Source organism: Artibeus jamaicensis, unplaced genomic scaffold, assembly GCF_021234435.1.
Source record: "Artibeus jamaicensis isolate MK-2021 breed Jamaican fruit bat unplaced genomic scaffold, CSHL_Jam_final contig_76, whole genome shotgun sequence".
In the NCBI taxonomy this organism is placed as follows: domain Eukaryota; kingdom Metazoa; phylum Chordata; class Mammalia; order Chiroptera; family Phyllostomidae; genus Artibeus; species Artibeus jamaicensis.
The window spans coordinates 1,843,723-1,863,644 of NW_026521954.1; the positions used below are offsets into that span (position 1 = coordinate 1,843,723).

The 19,922-nt window shown below is 35.8% G+C and overlaps 1 protein-coding gene and 1 long non-coding RNA gene across 2 annotated transcripts in view; one reads left to right on the top strand and one right to left on the bottom strand.

Annotated features, from left to right (window-relative positions):
- LOC119043861 (uncharacterized) overlaps positions 1-19,922 on the top strand; it is a 133,658-nt gene that overhangs the window by 40,260 nt on the left and 73,476 nt on the right. The gene's annotated exons all lie outside the window — the stretch shown is intronic.
- Positions 1-19,922, bottom strand: part of SLC30A9 (solute carrier family 30 member 9) — a 76,006-nt gene that overhangs the window by 22,077 nt on the left and 34,007 nt on the right. The window contains exons 8-13 of the mRNA XM_037138092.2: positions 15,322-15,389; positions 12,677-12,779; positions 7,424-7,479; positions 4,456-4,591; positions 1,188-1,227; positions 332-403 (exon numbers count right to left, since the gene is read on the bottom strand). Coding sequence (XP_036993987.2) covers positions 332-403; positions 1,188-1,227; positions 4,456-4,591; positions 7,424-7,479; positions 12,677-12,779; positions 15,322-15,389 — 475 coding nt within the window. The remainder of the gene's footprint in view (positions 1-331; positions 404-1,187; positions 1,228-4,455; positions 4,592-7,423; positions 7,480-12,676; positions 12,780-15,321; positions 15,390-19,922) is intronic.

Consider the following 19,922-nt stretch of genomic DNA (forward strand, 5'->3'; position numbering starts at 1 on the left):
TTTAAAAAAATTAAATGAATATAAAAATTAATTTTAAAAATACATGAGATTCCAGATTTTAAGAACACTGCTCAACACAAAAATAACTTCTTGGTTTACATTTTCAAATTGCTTTCTCAAATTATATAAACATATACAGAAATATTGTAAAGTTAAATCCAAACATAAAGTATTCATGTTCAAATTACTTTACATTTCTTGTTTTACAACATAAGCCACACATAGAAAATGAGATATATTTTGTACATATCTTAAAGAATAAAGCAATAGTACTAGGCAATTTTAAGCAAATAAGAGATGAAATAATACACCTGGTTTCTAAAACACATACCATACTGGTAAAACGACATTCCCTTGGCCTGAGCACTTCTACGAAGTTCATTCACAGCAACAAGAAGTGTTGCTGAAAGAAAAGCATTCATATCAGCAAGGAAGAAACTTCATGCCTCTAAACTTTAAAGATGCCATCTCAAACAATAAATACATATACACAATACTCTAATGCCAGAGTTGAAAATAAGGAAAAGTTCTCCATTAACTAGTCATCATCAAGACTCCCAACTAATCATCACAATATAACGAATCCTGTATTTCTAAACCATAACTTAAAAATCGTTACCACGACAACAGCCTTAATTTATTGGACAGGTACTATCTGGCAGGTACCATACTGACCACAGTCCCTTCTGGTCCTCCCAACCCTTTTGAGGCAGGTGGTATTAGCACCATTTTATAAACTGTCAAAAGTTAGGGAAACACTATGTACAGAAAGTGACAGTGTTGCAGAGCAAATGTGCTGTGAGTAAAGCAGTGAACTAGGCAGTTTCGTACGTGACAGTAGCACTTCTCTCATGACGCTGCTGTAGCTGAAGCTCTCAGAAACTGAGATACTTGTAGAGCAAAAAAGATAGCCTTTTCTAACTTACTATATCTCAATGTTTAAAATTCAGTGTGTAGTTATACTTTTATACCCCATTTCAAATGTTCTAAGCTTTAGGATATGATACTCAAATGAAAAAAGGCTTTTCCCTTGCTCATCCATTACAGAATCAGCCACAGTGCATCACACAAGGAATCTGCTCCCTGAAAGTAGATGAAGCTTAGATTCCCATTCCACATTTTTTTTACTGAACTGCTGGATATGTATCACCAAATTAAGAATAAAGAGTGACTATGATAGTACGTACCTCCTTCAGACACCAATGATCCTGCTAAAATACAGTATGCCTAGAAAATAAGTATTAAAATAAGGCATAAATTAATTATTTCTCTAAAAACCAACAATTCTTCATGCATAAAGTTGGTAATGTTTAAAACAGAAACACGAATTTGAATCCAAAACAGATAAGGATCTTGATGGGAAACAGCTCAAATGAGGAAAGATAGATGGCATCTTCATATGGGGAAACAGCTAAAAACTTAAAAATTTGATGGTCATCTCATTTTTTAATACTTAGAAGAGTTATATATATTTTATATGTATACGGGGGTGAGCAAAAGTTGGTTTGTTTACAGTTGTGAATACACAAAACAGAATTTCTTATATTATGTATTATTTTCTGTACAAATATGAGGTATTCTGTACAAATATAAGATGTAGTAACAGGCAGGTTACACAGTACCCGCAATCCAAAATGAGGCACTGTACCATTATATTACAGAATATTGTACCATGACCTAAGCTACATTCATGATTTAAGAAATAAAAGTGTTATTAGTATAAAAAATTTTCAAGTTCAAAATTAACACAAATATTTGAACTGTGGGGCTGTGAATACAAGATGTAGTAAGATCCACTCCCACAGTCAAGTAAAATTTGTCTGGATATCCAGGACAAAAAGAATCCTTTCTGATCCCTGACTCAGAAAGATAACTAACTATAAAAAGTAATCAATTTTTTTCTGTAACATTACTTTCCTTGTAGTCCCAAGACACTCTTGAATTTAATAAAGATATCGAGAGTAACTTTAATCCAAAGTACATAGAAAGAGTTAACCTAGCAACAAAATTTTTAAAGATTTTTAAATGAAATTGAAACCAATCATGTGTTGAATTTTTAACATTACATTTTTGGACCCTTATCCTTCTCTAAAATGGAGGTTTGGACATTTCAAACCCTGTCCAAAACTTTCCCAATTCTGTTAAGGATCTCCAAAGGCTGTGTGACTGGCGTGAGCACACCAAAGACATCACAGGAAGAACTGGGACACGGGCTTTCCGGTTTCAACCCCAGGCTCTTCCCACTCAAACAGGCTGCCAATCTGACAACTAAACTTCCAAGTAATTCTTTTTAGTCCTTCTACCTTCTTCCAGAAAGGACTTAAGACATGCTCATCACCCAATAAAAGGAAACAGGATACATCCACCAAGATTCCAAGATAATACCTAATAAATATAAATTAGTCTACGGTGTGCTGAATCTATTATTTATTAACAAAGAGTCATAGTTTGATGGAATTTCATTTAGTTGCTAAATGACAGAAAAGCTTCTAGAAGTTTTAAAACTTAAACACAATTGAAACTTTAATCAGTCCCTTACTCCAGAGTCATCAACTTCTTTGCCTCTATAAACTAATATTGTACAAATTAGATGAACACTAAGATATCTATAATGTGGCCAAATCTTTGAAGGATGGAGGAAATATCCTTCTTCATTTTAACTATATGAAATGTATTACAGTAAGAAACTAGTCAATAAAAACTGTAGAAGAAGCCTAGTTTAACAGGCTTGTTATTATGTAGGTGTACAGGTGTAACAAGATGTTAAAATGAGGCTCACTCCAGTTGAGAACACAGCAGGCTCCAAGTATCCCACATAACCAAAAAGTGGTGCTATACCATCTATTCAGGACTTGCACAGAAGGTGATCCAAGCCTGGTTTTATATCTCCTGGCTCCACACCAACTAGCCCACATAAGCTGAACTGAGGTTAAGGAGGCTATTGGGAACCACCCTGTCTAGTTTCAGAAGCTGTAGCCCCGGATGGCTAAGGCTGAGTAAAAAGACCTTGGAACCATAAGCCACTAAAGAGACAAATCTTATCTTCCCAGCAGGGGCACTGCCTCTGCCCCCTTTACTTCACCCTGCTTGACCCTGGACCAATGACAGGTAAGCTTCCTCAAGGGAGGGGTGACCTAAGACATGAACTGTTGCAAAGGGGCCATCGGGGAAGGACTTGGGGGGACTACAAAAAGGGGGTAAAGGATCCTCACCTCTTGGCTTTGACATAGCCTAAATCCTCATTCTGTCTGTAAGAAGTCTAATCTCTTGGCTGCCTCACTTCTCCCACCTGACTTAAGCCTGAAACATCGCCAGAGGTGGGTGTGGCCCTGTGCTGGAAAGAGCGGGTTTCTGGGGCAATCAGGCCTAAGAAAGAATGCATAAAATCCTGTGAAACCTGCTTTGCTAAGAACACCCTCAAGTTAAATAAGGGTCCAAACCTAATATGGGTTTGTTTCCCAAAGTTTTATTGCCCTTTGGCATTCACTCTTATCTCTTCAACCCTAACTCAGAATAATCCCTTATAGTTCTTAGAATGTTATCTATTCCTTGATCATTACTGCCTGAGAATGACTGAGTTTTACATATAAGCCCTGTATTCCTATGCAAATTAAACCCAATAAAAACCCACTGAGGAACAGGCTCCAGGCCCTTCTTCTTTCAGAGGTTGGCCACCTTGGTTCCCCAAGCAGACTATGTTTTGGTAGGATTTATTCTCATCCACTGTGGATGGTGTGTGTGTACTGGGGGGCGGGGGGGCGGGGTGTGTGCTCTGTAGGCAAAGCCCGCCCCCAGGAGGCCAAAGTGAGGATTGCTTTGGAAAAAACTTGAGCTGTTGAGATTGCTAATAAAGCTGGATGTGTGTCCCTAGAGGTTAGAGACCACAGTGAACTGTGTCTATAGCACACCTGAAAAATAAATGTATAGGCAATTCTTCTAACTAATATTGGCTGTATGAATAGAGTAAATGTCTGGGTTTGGGGCAAAAACTGTACTCTCACAAAGAATGTGTTAAAGGTATATGTTTTAAAGGACCAGACATGGAACTGAGTGGGGGCCTTGACACCAACTGTCCAAAAGCTTCTTGCCAAATGCAAATTTCTCAGGAGAAATAGTCCAGAAACACACTATGAACACAGAAGGGTGGACAGTGGGGATGACTGGGGTTGGGGGAAGTGATGAGGGGAAATTAGAGACAACTGCACTTGAACAACAATAAAAAAATTAAAAAAGAAGTACAAATTGGTAGGTACAAAACAGGGGAATGTTAAGAATAGTATAGGAAATGGAGAAGCAAAAGAATATGCACTACTCATGGACATGAACTAAGGGACGGGATCACTGAAGGGAGTGGGAGTACCTGGCAGAGGGGGACAGAGAGGGGAAAATTGGGACAACTGTAATAGCATAATCAATGGAATATATTTTTTAAAAAACTGAGCAGAGGGAGATTACCCAGAGAAGGGATTCCATTGGTTGAGGATTAAGCAATCCCATAATTCCATGGTACCAAGATAATCCTGCACCCATCATGAAAATACCAACGCCACTAATAAGTGAAGCAATATAGCGCATGTTTGAAAATCCATACCTGGAAAATAAAAACGATAATATACTTTGTAAGAAATACAAATGGTTTCCTTTCAAAATATGTTTACTAGGTCAATTAAAACAAAAATAAAAAGTTCTTACAATATTATAAGTTATAGTTTTATATTTAAGTAAAGTTTAAGTGCCAAACACAATCTAATCAGAAAAATCAACATATAGAGTGGAAAAGCCTGCAAGATCTTTGAAAACATATAAATTGAGTGACTATGACTTAATACAGGTACTTGCTAATTCCTTTACCAGTTAGTCTATTTTGATTTAGTAGAACAACTTTACTTTTATGTAGTACAAATGCTGGTAAAATTAATCTTTTAAAAAATGCTTTCAGATGTTTAATGAACAGAATAATATTTAAATTTCCTTGTAATACAATTTTTAATTGAGTTATTGTGACGATTTATACTACATATAATTTGATGCTGAATAGTTGTTGCTGGTTATATATAATAGTTTAGCACACAGCAACTGATTACTATTATTAGGACTAAGAGGTTCAGTTTTCTGGGTGTTTTTATGAGAATTTTTTAAAATCTCTATTATTTTTCAAGCATATTTGTTTTCTATGTGCATTCTTTTGTATTTCTGTATGTACCAATTAAATACTGAGCATTAAGTTAAAAAATAGGACATACTATAAAAGGAAAAGAATCATTCATTGATAAAAATATTTCCTAGGAAATTTATTTCCAAACCCAAATATATGGCACCCTTTTGGTGGATGAAAATTTAAATAAGAATTCTTGTTAAAAACTGATTTTTAAATTCTTTTTGTAAATATATAATTCTAACATAGGCAATTCTTAGTTTATAGATGTGATAGTGTTTTACAAGCTTGCTTTAGAAAAACTTATTTTCTTCTAAAAGTTTCCCCCACCAAAGTAATACAGGAGATGGAGATACATACATACATATACATATAAATATACATATATATCTCTCTATATACACACATGCACACACACACGCACACACACACATATAAGGTCTGTCTGGAAAAAGTCCAGTCACTGTTAATATAACAAGAATGGTTTATCAATGTTGATGTAACCTGGCAGTCAAGGAGAGTGGACTGGAATGTGCTTGTGGGAACAATGACAACTTCACTGTACTAGCAGTGAGATGATAGACACCCTTGACTGAATATGTGTACTGTGTGGCTGTCACATTCAAAATGACTGAGCGAGTAGAGCAACAAATCTGCATCAAATTTTGAGCCGAGCTTAAATAGTCCTCCACAGAAACTATTCGGATGATTGAGAAGGCTGAAGCTCTGGGCAGCTGGTGATTGGCAGCTTCATCATGACAACGCACCTGCTCATGCATCAAATCGTGTGCAGAGTTTTCTGGCAAAACATCAAATCACCCAGGTGACTCAGCCCCTCTACAGCCCAGATTTGGCATCCTGAAACTTCAGGCTTTTCCCAAAACTCAAATCACCTTTGAAAGGGAAGAGATTTCAGACTGTTGGTGAGACTCAGGAAAATGACAGGGCAGCTGATGGTGACTGGGTACCTACTCTGAAGGGGACTAAAACATCACTGTCCTATGTACAGTGTTCCTTGTATCTTGTATCTTCTTCAATAAATGTCTCTGTTTTTCATATTACGTGGCTGGAGACTTTCTGGACAGACCTCGTATGTATATATATATATATGTGTACATATATGTGTGTGTATATATGTAGATATGTGTGTTAAAGTAAATGAAGATATAAATTAAATAGCATAACTTTCATTATGTATTTTCAGTAAATTTGTAGGTTCTTACTGAAAATTTTAACTCAGTAGATCTGCACTGTCCAAAATAAATCACTAGCTACCTAAGGCTATTAAAATTGAAATTAATTAAACTCAATAAAATTTTAAGTGCAGTACACTAGCCACAGCTGCACTAGCCACATTTCAAGTGCTCAACAGCCACATATGCTTAGTGACTATTATATTAAAACAGATTTTTGTAAAAAAGTCTACCGGGCAGCACTGAAGTTATTGAAAATACCTTGAAAAGAAATCTTTACAACCTAAAATTTTAAGTTTTTACCCTGTTTTTAAAATTTTGGTGTATAATTTTCATCAGAGGAAAATAATATTAAAAATGTTACTATTTATAAGAAAACCGCGGTGTCTTGTTTTCAAACAAAGAAAGGCATTTTTATAAAGCACCGAGGCAGACTCCTTTACAGAAATAAAAGTACACTTTTTACTTAAGGTTGATCAAATTCTACTACTAAAGCGAGGTCTGAAAAATGATACATATAGGATTCAAAAGTTTAGCTGGTTATGTTAGAAGCAATAACAACAACAAAATCTCTGTATCAAATAACTAGTAGGATTCAAAATAATATATTCTAAGAAGCATACATATCTTACAAATAAATAATTTGAAATATTAACAGAATGCTATTTCAAATCACAGCAGGAGGCTTAAAACAGATTAAGAATGGATTTACTAGAAGTTAATGCTAAGCTTTTAGATTGAGTGGCCTATTAATCTAAGTATGAAATGTATGTTTCCCTTGACCAAGTAAAAAAGATAAAAAAATATGTGCTTTGTTTTGGGGAAAACAAACAAACAAAAAACAACAACCAAGATCTAGGCCATGTTACAAAGCATACAAATAATTTAAATTCCTTTTCAAATTATATGTTGTTTACTTAGAGCAGTGAGTCCTACATCATAGATGCTTTAGTAGAAGAAATAACTAAATCTTTAACACAAACTGCAGGTAAACAGCAGGTTCCTAAAATTCAGTTGCTTTTATTTTAATGACTTGCTACCAAAACAAACAAAAACATAAAAGCAATTTCCTTACGGATGAGTAGGATCTGGTGTTTGAACAGACTTACTGATGCCCAATGCTAGTAAACCCTACGAAGAAAGAAAAGGGTAAATAAATAATCATCAGCAAGATAGAGAGTATAATGTGGTAAAGCCAATCCAGAGGATGCAATCTGTAAATGACAAAGAAACACTATATAAACAATGTCCAACAGCCCAGTCATTCTGGTTTCTAATACTTAATGCTCCCCCTTCTGCAATCATCTTTCCCTTTTATGGATTTCCTCAAACTATCATGCTTAAATGCTGTCTCAGAATATTTTCTGGTTGTTTGGGGTATAAGACAGAAGACAGAGCAAGGACCATGTCTTCTAAACTCTCAATACACATCAAACTCAAGTGTGCAATACATTCATATAAATTAATCCTTAATACTTAATTCTACTGCTATTCAATCTGTTACAAAAATTAATTTGTTCTTCTAGTTACAAAATTAACACATGCTCATTGTAAAGAAAATCAAACAGTAGAGAGGGAACCATTTAAGGGTCTGGAATATGTTTCACACTACCTTTATGTACAACTGTATATAATTTTTAATGCTGTTTTGCATATAAAGACAATACCGGATTGCAGAGAGTGTTGTGTATGCATTTTGAAAAAATATGATCACAATCTATATAATGTCTTTTGCTTAATTTTATGGACAATTTCCAATGTACAGATGGATGTCTAAAACAAAACAAAACAAAAACCAGCAGAACATTTCAATAAACCCAATGCATCCATTACTCAGCTTTGACAATTACAAACATGAGACCATATCTGTTTTACCTACTCTGTACCTACTTCCCTATGAATACTCTGAAGTAAATTCCAAGCATCACACCATCTAATTTTTAAAGAGCTTGGATGAATGCCTAAAAAAACCTAAGTCTTTTAGAAAATATAGTCACAAGACCATTATCAGACTTTTAAAACTCAATGCTAAGTGCTCAATATTAACAAAAGTCTACATATTATAGTATTCACATTTCACCTATGAAAATTTAAAATTTTGAGCTAAAATTCGCATACAATGCAATGTACAAACCCTGACTACATACAGCTGAGTTTGAAAAATCCACATACCTGAAACATATATTCCTATAAAGACCCAGACCCTTGGCACCACCTCAAAAATATTCTTTCAGGCCTCTTTTCAGCAAGTCTTCCCCACAGCTGACAGAACCATTTTCTGAGCCTTTTAACCAAAGACTAAGAAGTTCTACTTAGAACTTCATATAAGTAGAATCGCACAGTAAGTACTGTACTGTGTTTGCCTTCTTTTACTCAGCATATTGTTGGAGATAAATATGTGCTTCTTACTGGGCAAGTATTTCATTTTTTATTGCTACATAATCACTACTTGAATACACTATGCAACAGTTTGTTTATCTCCTCCACTTTGACGGCCATTTGGGTTAATTTAGATTTTTGTCTATTATAAGTAAAGGTGTTGTAAACATTCCCATACAAGTCTTTGTAGACATTCATTCCCATTTTTTCTTGGGAAAATACTCAGAAGTGGAATTGCTGCATTATACATTAGGCATATGTTTACAGGAAACACAAACATTTCCAAGAATGGTTTTAACATTTCACACTCCACCAGCAACGTCTGAGAAGTCTAGCTGCTCCACCTTTTCACCAACATTTGGTCATCAGGGGTTTTCAATTTAGCCACTACACCAGACATACGGAGATGTCTTCTTGGGGTTCTAATACACATTTCCTTATGACTTTTCCACGTGCCCACTGGCCCCCATTCATGTATCTTTATTTGTGAAGGACCTGTTCAAATACAGAACCTCTCAAAGAAACTGAGTTGTCTTTTTAATACCGAGTTGCAGAAGTTCTTTATTTATCCTGGATACCGAAGATCCTTTGTCAGATTACTATATGCTTTGTAAATATTTCCTCCTAATCTGTGGCTTGCCTATTTATTTTCTTAAGAATGTCTTTTAATAAAAAAGTTTTCAATTTATGTTGTTTCATCTGTAATATTTTTTCTTTTATGGTTTTGTTTCTGTGTCCTGCTTTATAAATCTATATGTACCCAAAGATCTGGGGGATAGTCTCCTAGGTTTTCTTTAGAATCCTTACAGTTTTTGCTGTTATGTTTGAGCCTATGACCTACCTCAAGTATATGGTCTAAAGAGGGAGTCAAGATACTTTTAATTTTTCCCATAAAGCTATCTAACCTTTTCAGCACCATTTGTTGAAGAGAGTTTCCTTTCTTCATACAACTGCTTTGATGCCTTCGTCAAAAATCAGGTGTCCGTGTAACTGTGATCCTATTGCTGCATCCTCTGTTCAGTCACACTAGCCTGTAAATCCTTGGGCCAGTATCTCCCTGTTTTAATCACTGTAGTTTTATGGTAAGTTTTGAGGTTCTCCAAATTTCTTTTGTTTTCGGTTGCTTTGAATATTGAGTTCTTTGCATTTCCATATAAATTTTTGAATGTATTCAGTTTCTCAATTTCTATCACAAGAAGTCTGCTTGTGATAATTGGAGTTGTATTAAATCTATAGGACAATTTAGGGAGCTCTGTCATACTAACACCATGTCATCCAATTCATGAACATGGTATATCTCTCCATTTCTTTAGGTCTTCTTTAATTTCTGCCGGCACATTTTAAGTTTTCAGTATAAAAGTCTTACACATCTTTCATTAAATTTACTCCTAAGTATTTAATATTATTTAATGTTAAACAGAATGTATTTAAAATTTCATTCTCCATTTGTGTGCTGATAGTGGAACTGCAAGTGATTTTTGCGTAGCAGCCTTCTATACCTATTGATCTTGAATGTTAAACTAACCTTATATTCCTAGAATACTCATTTACTATGGTTATTATCATTTTCATATATTACTGGATTCAATTTGATTATATTTTAAGGATTTTTGCACCTGTGTTTGAGGGATACTAGTCTGTATTTTTCTTTCATGTGATGTCTTTGTAAGGTTTTGATATCAGGGTTATGCTGGCCTTATTAGAGGACTTGAAATTTCCTTCTTCTCTATATTTGAAAGTCTGTATTACTGGTATGATTCCTTCCTTAAATGTTTGATAGTTATTTTCTTGATACTGTCTCACAGGTCACTGAGTCTCCTTTCATTTTTTTCAGACTTTTTCCTTTAGTATGACCATTTTCTACTGCTATATATTTAAGAGCACTCCTCATTTTTCCACAGTGTCTAATCTGCTATTAACTCTATAAAGTTAATTTTTCAAATCAGATATATTTTCAGCTCTAAAATCTCCATTTAGTGCCTTTTAAAAAATATTTCTGTATTTATCTATTTTTAGAGAGAAGGGAAGGGAAGGAGAAAGAGAGGGAGAGAAATATCAATGTGTAGTTGCCTCTCATGCATCCCCTACTGGGGATCTGGCCTGCAACCCAGGCAACATGTCCTGACTGGGAATTGAACAAGCGACCCTTTGGTTCATAGGCCAGCACTCAATCCACTGAGCCACACCAGCCAGGGCCATGTTTTCCTTTCAATATATGAACATAACAGCCATTTAACATTCTTAGCTATTAATTCTATCATATGTTAATTGAGTCTGTTTCTATTGACTGATTTTTCTCTTGGTTATAAATCAGATTTTCTGCTTCTTGGTTAATTATTACACTGTGAATGTTATACTGAGTGTATGGATTTTGTTGTCTTCCTTCTAGAGTGTGGGGCTTTATTCTGGCAGGTAATTTAAGTTACAGCTTGATCCTTCAGAGCTGTTATCCTCTGTGGAACTCTGCCTTGTAATTTCTAGCCTCCTCACACTCTAAATTCTTTCTGCCTTCTCAATTCAACGAGACTTGTATCTCCCACTTCGCTCCACTATTCCACATGTGCCTCCTAGAAAAAGGCCAGAAATCATCCAGTTCAACTCATTTGTTTCTCTTCTCTTAGTATTATGGTGTTGTTCTGTTATTGTCCAAAGTTTGAAAACAGTTTCATATAGTTTATCTAGTTTTTTAGTTGTTTACAGCAAAATACTAAGTTCAGTCCCTATTAGTCCATCATCACGGCTAGAAACAGAAGTTTTTCACATAATGCTTTACAACTTGATTTTTGTACTCAAATTATGTTGTTATTCAGGTCAGTACATAGCTTATACCTATATATTCTTTTAAACCCCTGAATAGTACTTCACAATATGGACACTAAAAAACTATCTTCAATGTTTTAATAATAACTAAGAATGAAATTAATAATCTGGATGTATCTCTTTGTCCATGTGTCCAAATATTTTTGCATTTCAATTTTCTTAAGTTCAAATAAGCTTTCAATAAAATAGACATACTGTGTTACGTCTCTCTCCCCAACCCCACCCTTCCCTCCATTCCACAATCAACTGGGAAAATATATTGATAGTAGTTATTATGTATTTACTGTACAAAAATTTAATTCAAAGAAGAGATTTGTTAGTACGAACAGCAAATGTCTGACTTCTTTCCTTACTTTTGCAAACCATCTGAATCAGTTAGGTGAGTCCTTGAGTTTAATTTTTATCTGAGATTGCTCTCCCTACTCCCTATAATTTTATTATTTTTTAATTATGTCTTAAATATTCTTATTGAACCTTTTATTGTAAGTTCTCTCAAATTCATATTTACATGAACAGAAGTATAAATAAATAAATACTGAGAAAGCATTCTATCAATATACTACATTCTTTAAAAATGTAAATAGTAACACAAGCATACATTTTTATTGTTTTTTAAAAAGGCTTAGGTTTGTAGTATTTAAAATTTGAATCAAAGAAGGTATTTTAACTTTATAAAAATCTTTCTTCATTTGCAAATTCAGGAAGGGAATTCAAAATACTAGTCTAATGTGAAATTTGAATTCACCAACTACATGAGAGTAATTTATATCGTTATTCAAACAAGTGAAATGCACTGGCACTTAGAGTTGTAAGAACGCATATTTAGACATGAAATTTCCACCTAACACAAGAATTTCCTCTACAAAAACTTCTGCCCAAACACTAAGTGACTGATAATCTCATACTTCATATTCTACTATTGGAAGTTCTTAGAGCCTAACATCCTGCTTTAAAATACCGTGATCATATTTCTATGAACTTTGTCATTCAAAAGTCAAACAATTTTCTTTTTCTTCCACATGCCAACTATAGGAATTATTTAGTTTTTAAACAGGCTAACTTTTAGATTAAAGCAGTAAAAAAATTACTTTAAAATTAGTAAAAAAAAAAAAAAGCTTTTACCTCTCACCTGATTACATGTATCAGATAAAGAATGTATAGCTTCAGAGAACATACTTGCTGAACCCGTATAAATCCACGCAAGAAATTTAAAGAAGCAATTTAATCCATTGCTAGGAGAGAAAGAGAAAACAATTTAGCATTGGTTTAGACAAAAATTTTCACCAAAAGCTTATTTGACTATATATACCTCTATACTAGATTATGTTTAAAGCAAATTAAAAAGAATCTACAGCCTTCGAGAACTTATCTTTTAGGTAACAGAGTACAAATATGAAAATTACAGAGTATGGTATTATTAAATACTCAAATGAAGAGGTATGATGTATGTAAGCAAATTAAGTGCATTTTGAGAATTGATGAGAAAAGAAGATGTTCTACATTTGAACAAAATAAAATTAGAAAGAAAATTATGTCTCTTAAATAGGTAAAAGAAGATGTTCACTCAATATGGTCCAGTAGACCAAAGGCAATGTCAAAGGCAAAACTTTGGTGAAGGGCTGTTAAATAGGTGAACACAAATACAGACCCAGCAGTCTCTGGGTCATAGTCGACCACAGATGTTCAAATAAAGTATGATTAGCTCTGAGCCTGCCAGCTGCTCAGATGCCTGCAGTAATGACTAGCATGACTTACCTGAGGCACCATACTAACCCTTTACCATGATTTATTATACCTCTATTGTACAAATACTAACATCATTTTATAAAGGAGGAAACTGTACACCCCTTCCTCCATTTATTCCCTCTCCTCCACTTCAAACAAATGTCCTGGAAGAATCATGTCTGCTCTTGCTTCTCAGTTTTACTCACAGTCTTCAATTGGCTAAATAATGGGTGAATGGCTGTTTCCAATACCACCAACTACTTCTTGCTATAAAGTTCCTGAAAACATTTTAGTATTTTTCTTAATCTCACAAAAGCATTTACCACTATTTTCTTTTTTAAAGACTTTGTTTATTTATTTTTAGAGAGGGGAAGAGTGGGAGAAAGAGAGGAAGAGAAACATCAATGTGTAGTTGCCTCTCATGTGCCCCCTACTGGGGACCTGGCCTGCAACCCAGGCAAGTGCCCTGATGGGGAATTGAACCAGTGACCCTTTGGTTCACAGCCTGTACTCAATCCATTAAGCCACACCAGCCAGGGCTGCCACTATTTCTGCAAATCACTGTCTTCTTTGGCGTCCATGAAGCTCCTGGTTTTCTTCCTATCTTGCTCCTTATTCTTCCTCAGTAGGCTCCTTTTGTTCTACTCATTTCCTAAATGTTAGCCCTCATCAAGCATTTTTCCTGAGAGTTTTTCTTCCTCATACTATACACATTCTCCCATGGCTTTAATTATCATCTATACACTAACTCTCAACTCTAAATCTCTAATCCAAATCTCCTTCCTGAGCTTCAGATTATATATTAATGATAATTACGAAGTACATATTATGTACCAGGTACTTAACTGCTGCATAGTTAAAATATATTATATAAATTCCTCTGACAAAGGAAACTTTAATTGCTAATCCCATTTTACTGGCAAAATTAATCCTGTTGACCAACTCCGCCTGGGTGATCTACAAAAACTTAAACTGAAAACTGACCTCCACATTTCCTCTGCTTCCACCCTGACCCTCCTTCTCTCTGTGATGGTGCAGTATCTATCTAACTGGTCAGAAATGTAGGCAACATCCTTTTTTCCATCTGCCCTAAATACCTTCCGAACCGCACCAGGTCTCTCTATCCCTACCACCACTCCCTTAGTGTAGCACATCTGTATTGTTACACACGACTTCTTCTAGTTTAGTGCCCCTCCAATTCTTGAAAATAACATTGTATTTCCTAACCCTATCACAATTCTTGACGCATGTAATATATATATTTCCAAAATAAAAGAACTAATGAATTATGGAATTAATGCTTTTCAACATTTTTATATAGATTATTCAACAAAATGGAGAAAAGATAAAACAAGAGGGATCAAGAAGACAGAGGATAAAAGATGGCAAAAATATCAACTGTTTTACAGCAAGTGGGAGAAAAATAAGAGTGCAGATACTCTTCAATAGCTATAATCCAGGTTGATTGAATTACTCTAAAAATAACCTTGGCTATCTCCACTTCTTTAAAAAGACTTCTATCAATTTCAATGAAAATAAGAAACAATTTTCAGATTGCAACTCTTCTGAGATCTTACTTAACCACATTAAAAATACACACAGCACAACGTGGGGTGGATAGAACTTATCTTTTAGGTAACAATACAATATACAGAAGATCTATTATAGAATTGTACATCTGAAACCTACCTACTTTTATTAACTAAAAGTAGGTATTATTAACCTACTTTTATTAACTACTTTTACTACCTAATGGCATTATTAACTAATGTCAACTAACTATTGAATAAATTCAATAAAATTTATTGAATTTTCTTTTTTATTGAATTTATTGAATAAATTCAATAAAAAAAATATGTACATAGCACAAACATGGGTATTTATATGGACTCTTCTCCATCAATTTACTGACAAAAACAAAGACATTCAACTTCCTGTAATAACATAAACCTCTAACTCTGTTAGATGCCAACTGATAAATTTATAATTCAAGAATATATACATAAATAATATATTCTATTTTAAAGGGCTTATTTTTTTAGCACTTACATACAAATGGCAACCATCACCACTTTTCCTGGACCCTTAAGAAAAACTGATGACAATCTGGAACGTGGCTGTAAACAAAAAACAATTTAAAATCACTAAAATTTCTAGTTTATAAGTAAATGACACACCAGAAAATATCTCCTCTATCAATACCCATAAACAACTAGGTTTACTTATTTAATTCTGTTTCTCCAGAATTTCCTCTACAAAAAGTGGGAAGATAGAAATTCAAAGTACATCAGGGTCCTTTTCCAAAACCTTGTTTATTGTTTTCTTGGAACTGAATTCCTGCCTACTTCCAGAAAGGATCTGAGTTGGTTACATAGAAATTAAGAATGAAGTCATACAAGTGTATTGAATAAAAACTGACTCTAAATTTTTTCCATTTCTTGAACAACATTTTAACTTTTAAACAGTGGAATACCCTATGTTTGCTGCTCTAATTTAACTTCTGACTGTTGAATGAAAGCCAATGACCTCAAGTGATAATGTGTTAAATTCCAAAAGACTAAAACAAAAGGAAATAAAGTAGAGAAACATATTCAGGGAAAATATATTTGAGTTAAATATTCTTTTGCTGCTCCTTGGTCAGATACTTTCTGTGTTTTTTTCCTCCTGTTCTTTCCTTCTCATCTTCCACTCAATCTATCCCAGTGTTACTCATCCTTTTCCATGTCTGGCCAAGTGTCACCTTTGTATACAAAGCCTTCCTTGGTCCCCCACTGAGAATAAACACTCCTTCTGCAAACAAATGTATGTTGCACGTTACATTTCTATTAAAACACTTCACATATTCTGCCTTGTGTCATTTATTCAAGAAATATTTATTGTGCAACTATTATGTGCCAGGCACAGTTAGATGCTGGGACATGACAGTAAACAAAAGAATCCCTGCCTTCACAGACCTCAGTGTAGTACAGAAAGATAAAGAGTAAATCCATAAAGAAATACATAATATCAGACAGTGATAAGTATAATAAAGAAAATAAAACAGAACTGAGAAATAATGTGGGGAGTGGGAGCTGTAAGGTGGAAAGAGTTATTTTACCTAAAGCAGTCAGGGAAAAAAGCTCAATGATAAGGAGACAACCACTGGAAAAATCTAGAAGAATGTTTCAGGCATAATACAGAGCACATTCAAAAACTCTGAAACAGAAAAAAGTTTGGCATGTAAAAAGGACCAAAAAAAAACTACCCCTAAAAAACAAAAAATAGGGAGAAGGAAGGTGGCGACAAGGTAGGAGGGAACAGATTCTACTTCCCCCTACACTTGGGAGAAAAACCTAGCCAATCTATGGGGGAACAGAGCAAACAGCCAACAGTACCCCAGGAAATATGAAAATAAGAGACCAGAAATTGTAGTGGACACTGAAAAACCAAACGGTAAGGAGTGTGCTTCAGGACAATAAGGTTCCAGGGATCAGCATGCGAACCGGGGCGGCTGTTGCCCCAGGCCCGGCACCCAGTACCAGTGCTGGGTCTACCACAAACTCCACGGCAGAGAGCTGGGTCAACTGCTCCCTCCCTCCCTGGCCAAACAAGGTTTAAGCAACACCAGAAGAGACCTGGTTGCTGGAAGTTGAAGAGAGGGGAATAAGGACAAAGAGGCAAACACACAGAGACCGGGATAACCTGCGGAAACTGTAGTCTCTGGCTTGGAAGAGTTGAGGGTCACAACACAGTGATGCACACTGACCCCGATAGTCACCAGTCTGGCTGGAGAATTGGGCTGTACAGAGCAGAAGGCTTGAGTAGGAGGAATTTCTCAAAAAGAAAACCTGTTTGGGGAATTCTCCTGTGACTGCTGCTAGACTTCCTCCCCACCCAGCCAGGCAGAGACCCCAAGATGGTGCAGAAGGCTGCACACAGAAGGCCGCGAGGAAGACCCTGCGCACCCCCATACCACTGGGAAGGGACTGAGGCAGCATGGCAGAGCACACCTGCAACCCAGCCCACAGCCGTAACTCTGGGATAAGAGCCTCTGTGGAACACCTGGATCCCACACCAAAGGCGCTGGGAAGAGGCGCCAAGACTAGCTCTTGGGAGAGCGCTGGCAAGACTGCCTGAGTACACATAGGGAAGAGAAAATAGTCATACCGATCGCACCTTAGCTTGCTGCAGCCAATAAGACCAAAAAAAACCTGTTTGGCCAGTTTGAAACCAACAAGAGGTGTTTTTTTGTTTTTGTTTGTTTGTTTTTAGTAATCTTACATTTAAAAAATTTTTATTATTGTTTTGTTTTTCAATACCTTTTTCCTCTCTTTCCTTCTGTCGTGTTTTAGTCCTTCTTTGTTTCCAATTTTATTTCTTCTCCCACCCTTCTGCATTTTTTTTAAATACCCACAATTGAGACAAAAAAATTTAGAACTGTGAAAAAACCAGAGTTGGACCCAAAGAGGGGGCACCCCAACAGCTGAGACAGTGAGACAAATTTCACTTTGCTATTGCAGAGAACTGCAAGTCAGTGCATATTTGTATTATTTTTTTCATTATTCTTACATCTTTTATTTTGATGGTATTTTTGTATTCTTCTTTCTGTACAGTCTTCTTTGCTTGGCTGGTTATACTGTCCCATTTGACAGGTTTCCCCTGTTCTCTCTTTCACAGTGTATTGCTAATTTACTGTCCTTCACATCACTTGTGTTCCATTAGCACACTACTATGGGTCCTATACCCCTTATTCTTGTTACCCGGACCACACAGATTCTGTCATATGATTACTGCTCTAATATTATTGTGAATAACAGCTGTTCCATACAATTGTAAATACTTCAAAACACCCCTCCCGCATCTTAGCCCACTTCACGGTTTCCTGAACTCTATTACTGTAGTGGTTAACTCTATTCTCTCACACACTACACCTATTTACTATTCTTTATTCTCACCTTACCTCAAAATCTGACCTCCCACAACCTCTCTGCTTTCTAGATCCAACTCACAATCCTTCCCTCCCCAACAAGAGTCTTATCTTCTTTCCATCCTTTCTTAAAAGTGGCTAATTGGGTGGAAAATCATGATTAACATACATAGTCAAAGGATCTCCTATCTCTTCTCTACCAGCTGCTAATATAAATATCATAGAATACTCTCTTGCTGTCTTAAACCACTTTGCCTTCCCCTCCAACTGATCACAAAAAACAGTAAGTGAAAGCAGTGAACACCAGGACACCCACTGAAAGAGGAAACCCAACAACAAAGGAACCAACAACAGACAACAACAGAAGAAGGCGAAGGAGGCACTGGAAACCACACAAACCTCAACCCAGGACCTATCTGGAAACACAACTAGATAGTGGAGAAACTACCCACTAAAAACAACTTAACAAGAGCAAAAGAGAATCCTCAAAATCTTGCACACACAGAAGAACCAGCTTCAACACAACCTGCCCTCACCAGCACAAAATACGAGATGTGGTGGACAAAGTGACCCTCAGTTAACAAGCTGGTGGGAAGGACCCGCCAAAGAAAGACCCCAAAACAATCAAAACCCAAAGACAAACATAGAGCCAACTTAAACGACAGCCCAAGACCAGTGAGCTTGGGAGATTAAGGAGGCTGCACCACTAAATCTCACAGGTATTCTACCACAGAAGTTCACACCATAAACCCAGGGAACCAGAACAGATCAATTTTAGAAGCTGAAGCTAACAAGAAGAGTCTCACAAACACTGGGAAGACAAAGAAACAATCCCCAAATGAAAGGAAAGGAGGAAGCCTCAGAAAGAATAGCTGCTGCAATTTTGAGAAAGAAGAACAAAGTAGGAGGGATCACAACACCTGATACCAAACTGTATTACAAGGCCACTATAATCAAAACAGCCTGGTACTGGCTTAAAACAGGCACATGGACCAATGGAACAGAACAGAGAGCCCAGAAATAAACCCAAGTCTCTATGGTCAATTAATATTCAACAAAGGGGGCAGCAACATAAATTAGAGTAAAGATAGCCTCTTCAACAAATTGTATTGGCAGAACTGGACAGCTAGGTGCAATAAAATGAAACTTAAGCACCAACTTACACCATACACAAAAATAAATTCAAGGTGGATAAAAGATTTAAATATAAGCCATGACACCATTAAAGTCCTAGAGGAGAACCTTGGCAGGAAAATCTCAGATACTTCACATAGCAACATATTAAGTAATATGTGCCCTAGAGCAAGGGACATAAAGGAAAGAATAAACAAATGGGATCTCATCAAAATTAAAAGCTTCTGCATGGCTAGAGAAAAGAACATTAAAATAAAAAGAGAACCAACTGTATGAGAAAATATATTTGCCAATGATACCTCAGACAAGAGTTTAATCTCCAAAATATACAAAGAATTTACACGACTCCACTCTAAGAAGACAAGCAACCCAATTAAAAAAGTGGGCAAAGGACCTGAATAGACACTTCTCCAAGGAGGACATACAGAGGATCCAGAGACACATAAAAAGATGCTCAATATCACTAGCTATCAAGAGAGATGCAAATTAAAACCACAATGAGATAGCACTTTGAACTGGTCAAAATGGCCATCATAAACAAAGCAACAAACAACAAGTGTTGGAGAGGTTGTGGAGAAAAGGGGACCCTAGGTCATTGTTGGTGGGATTG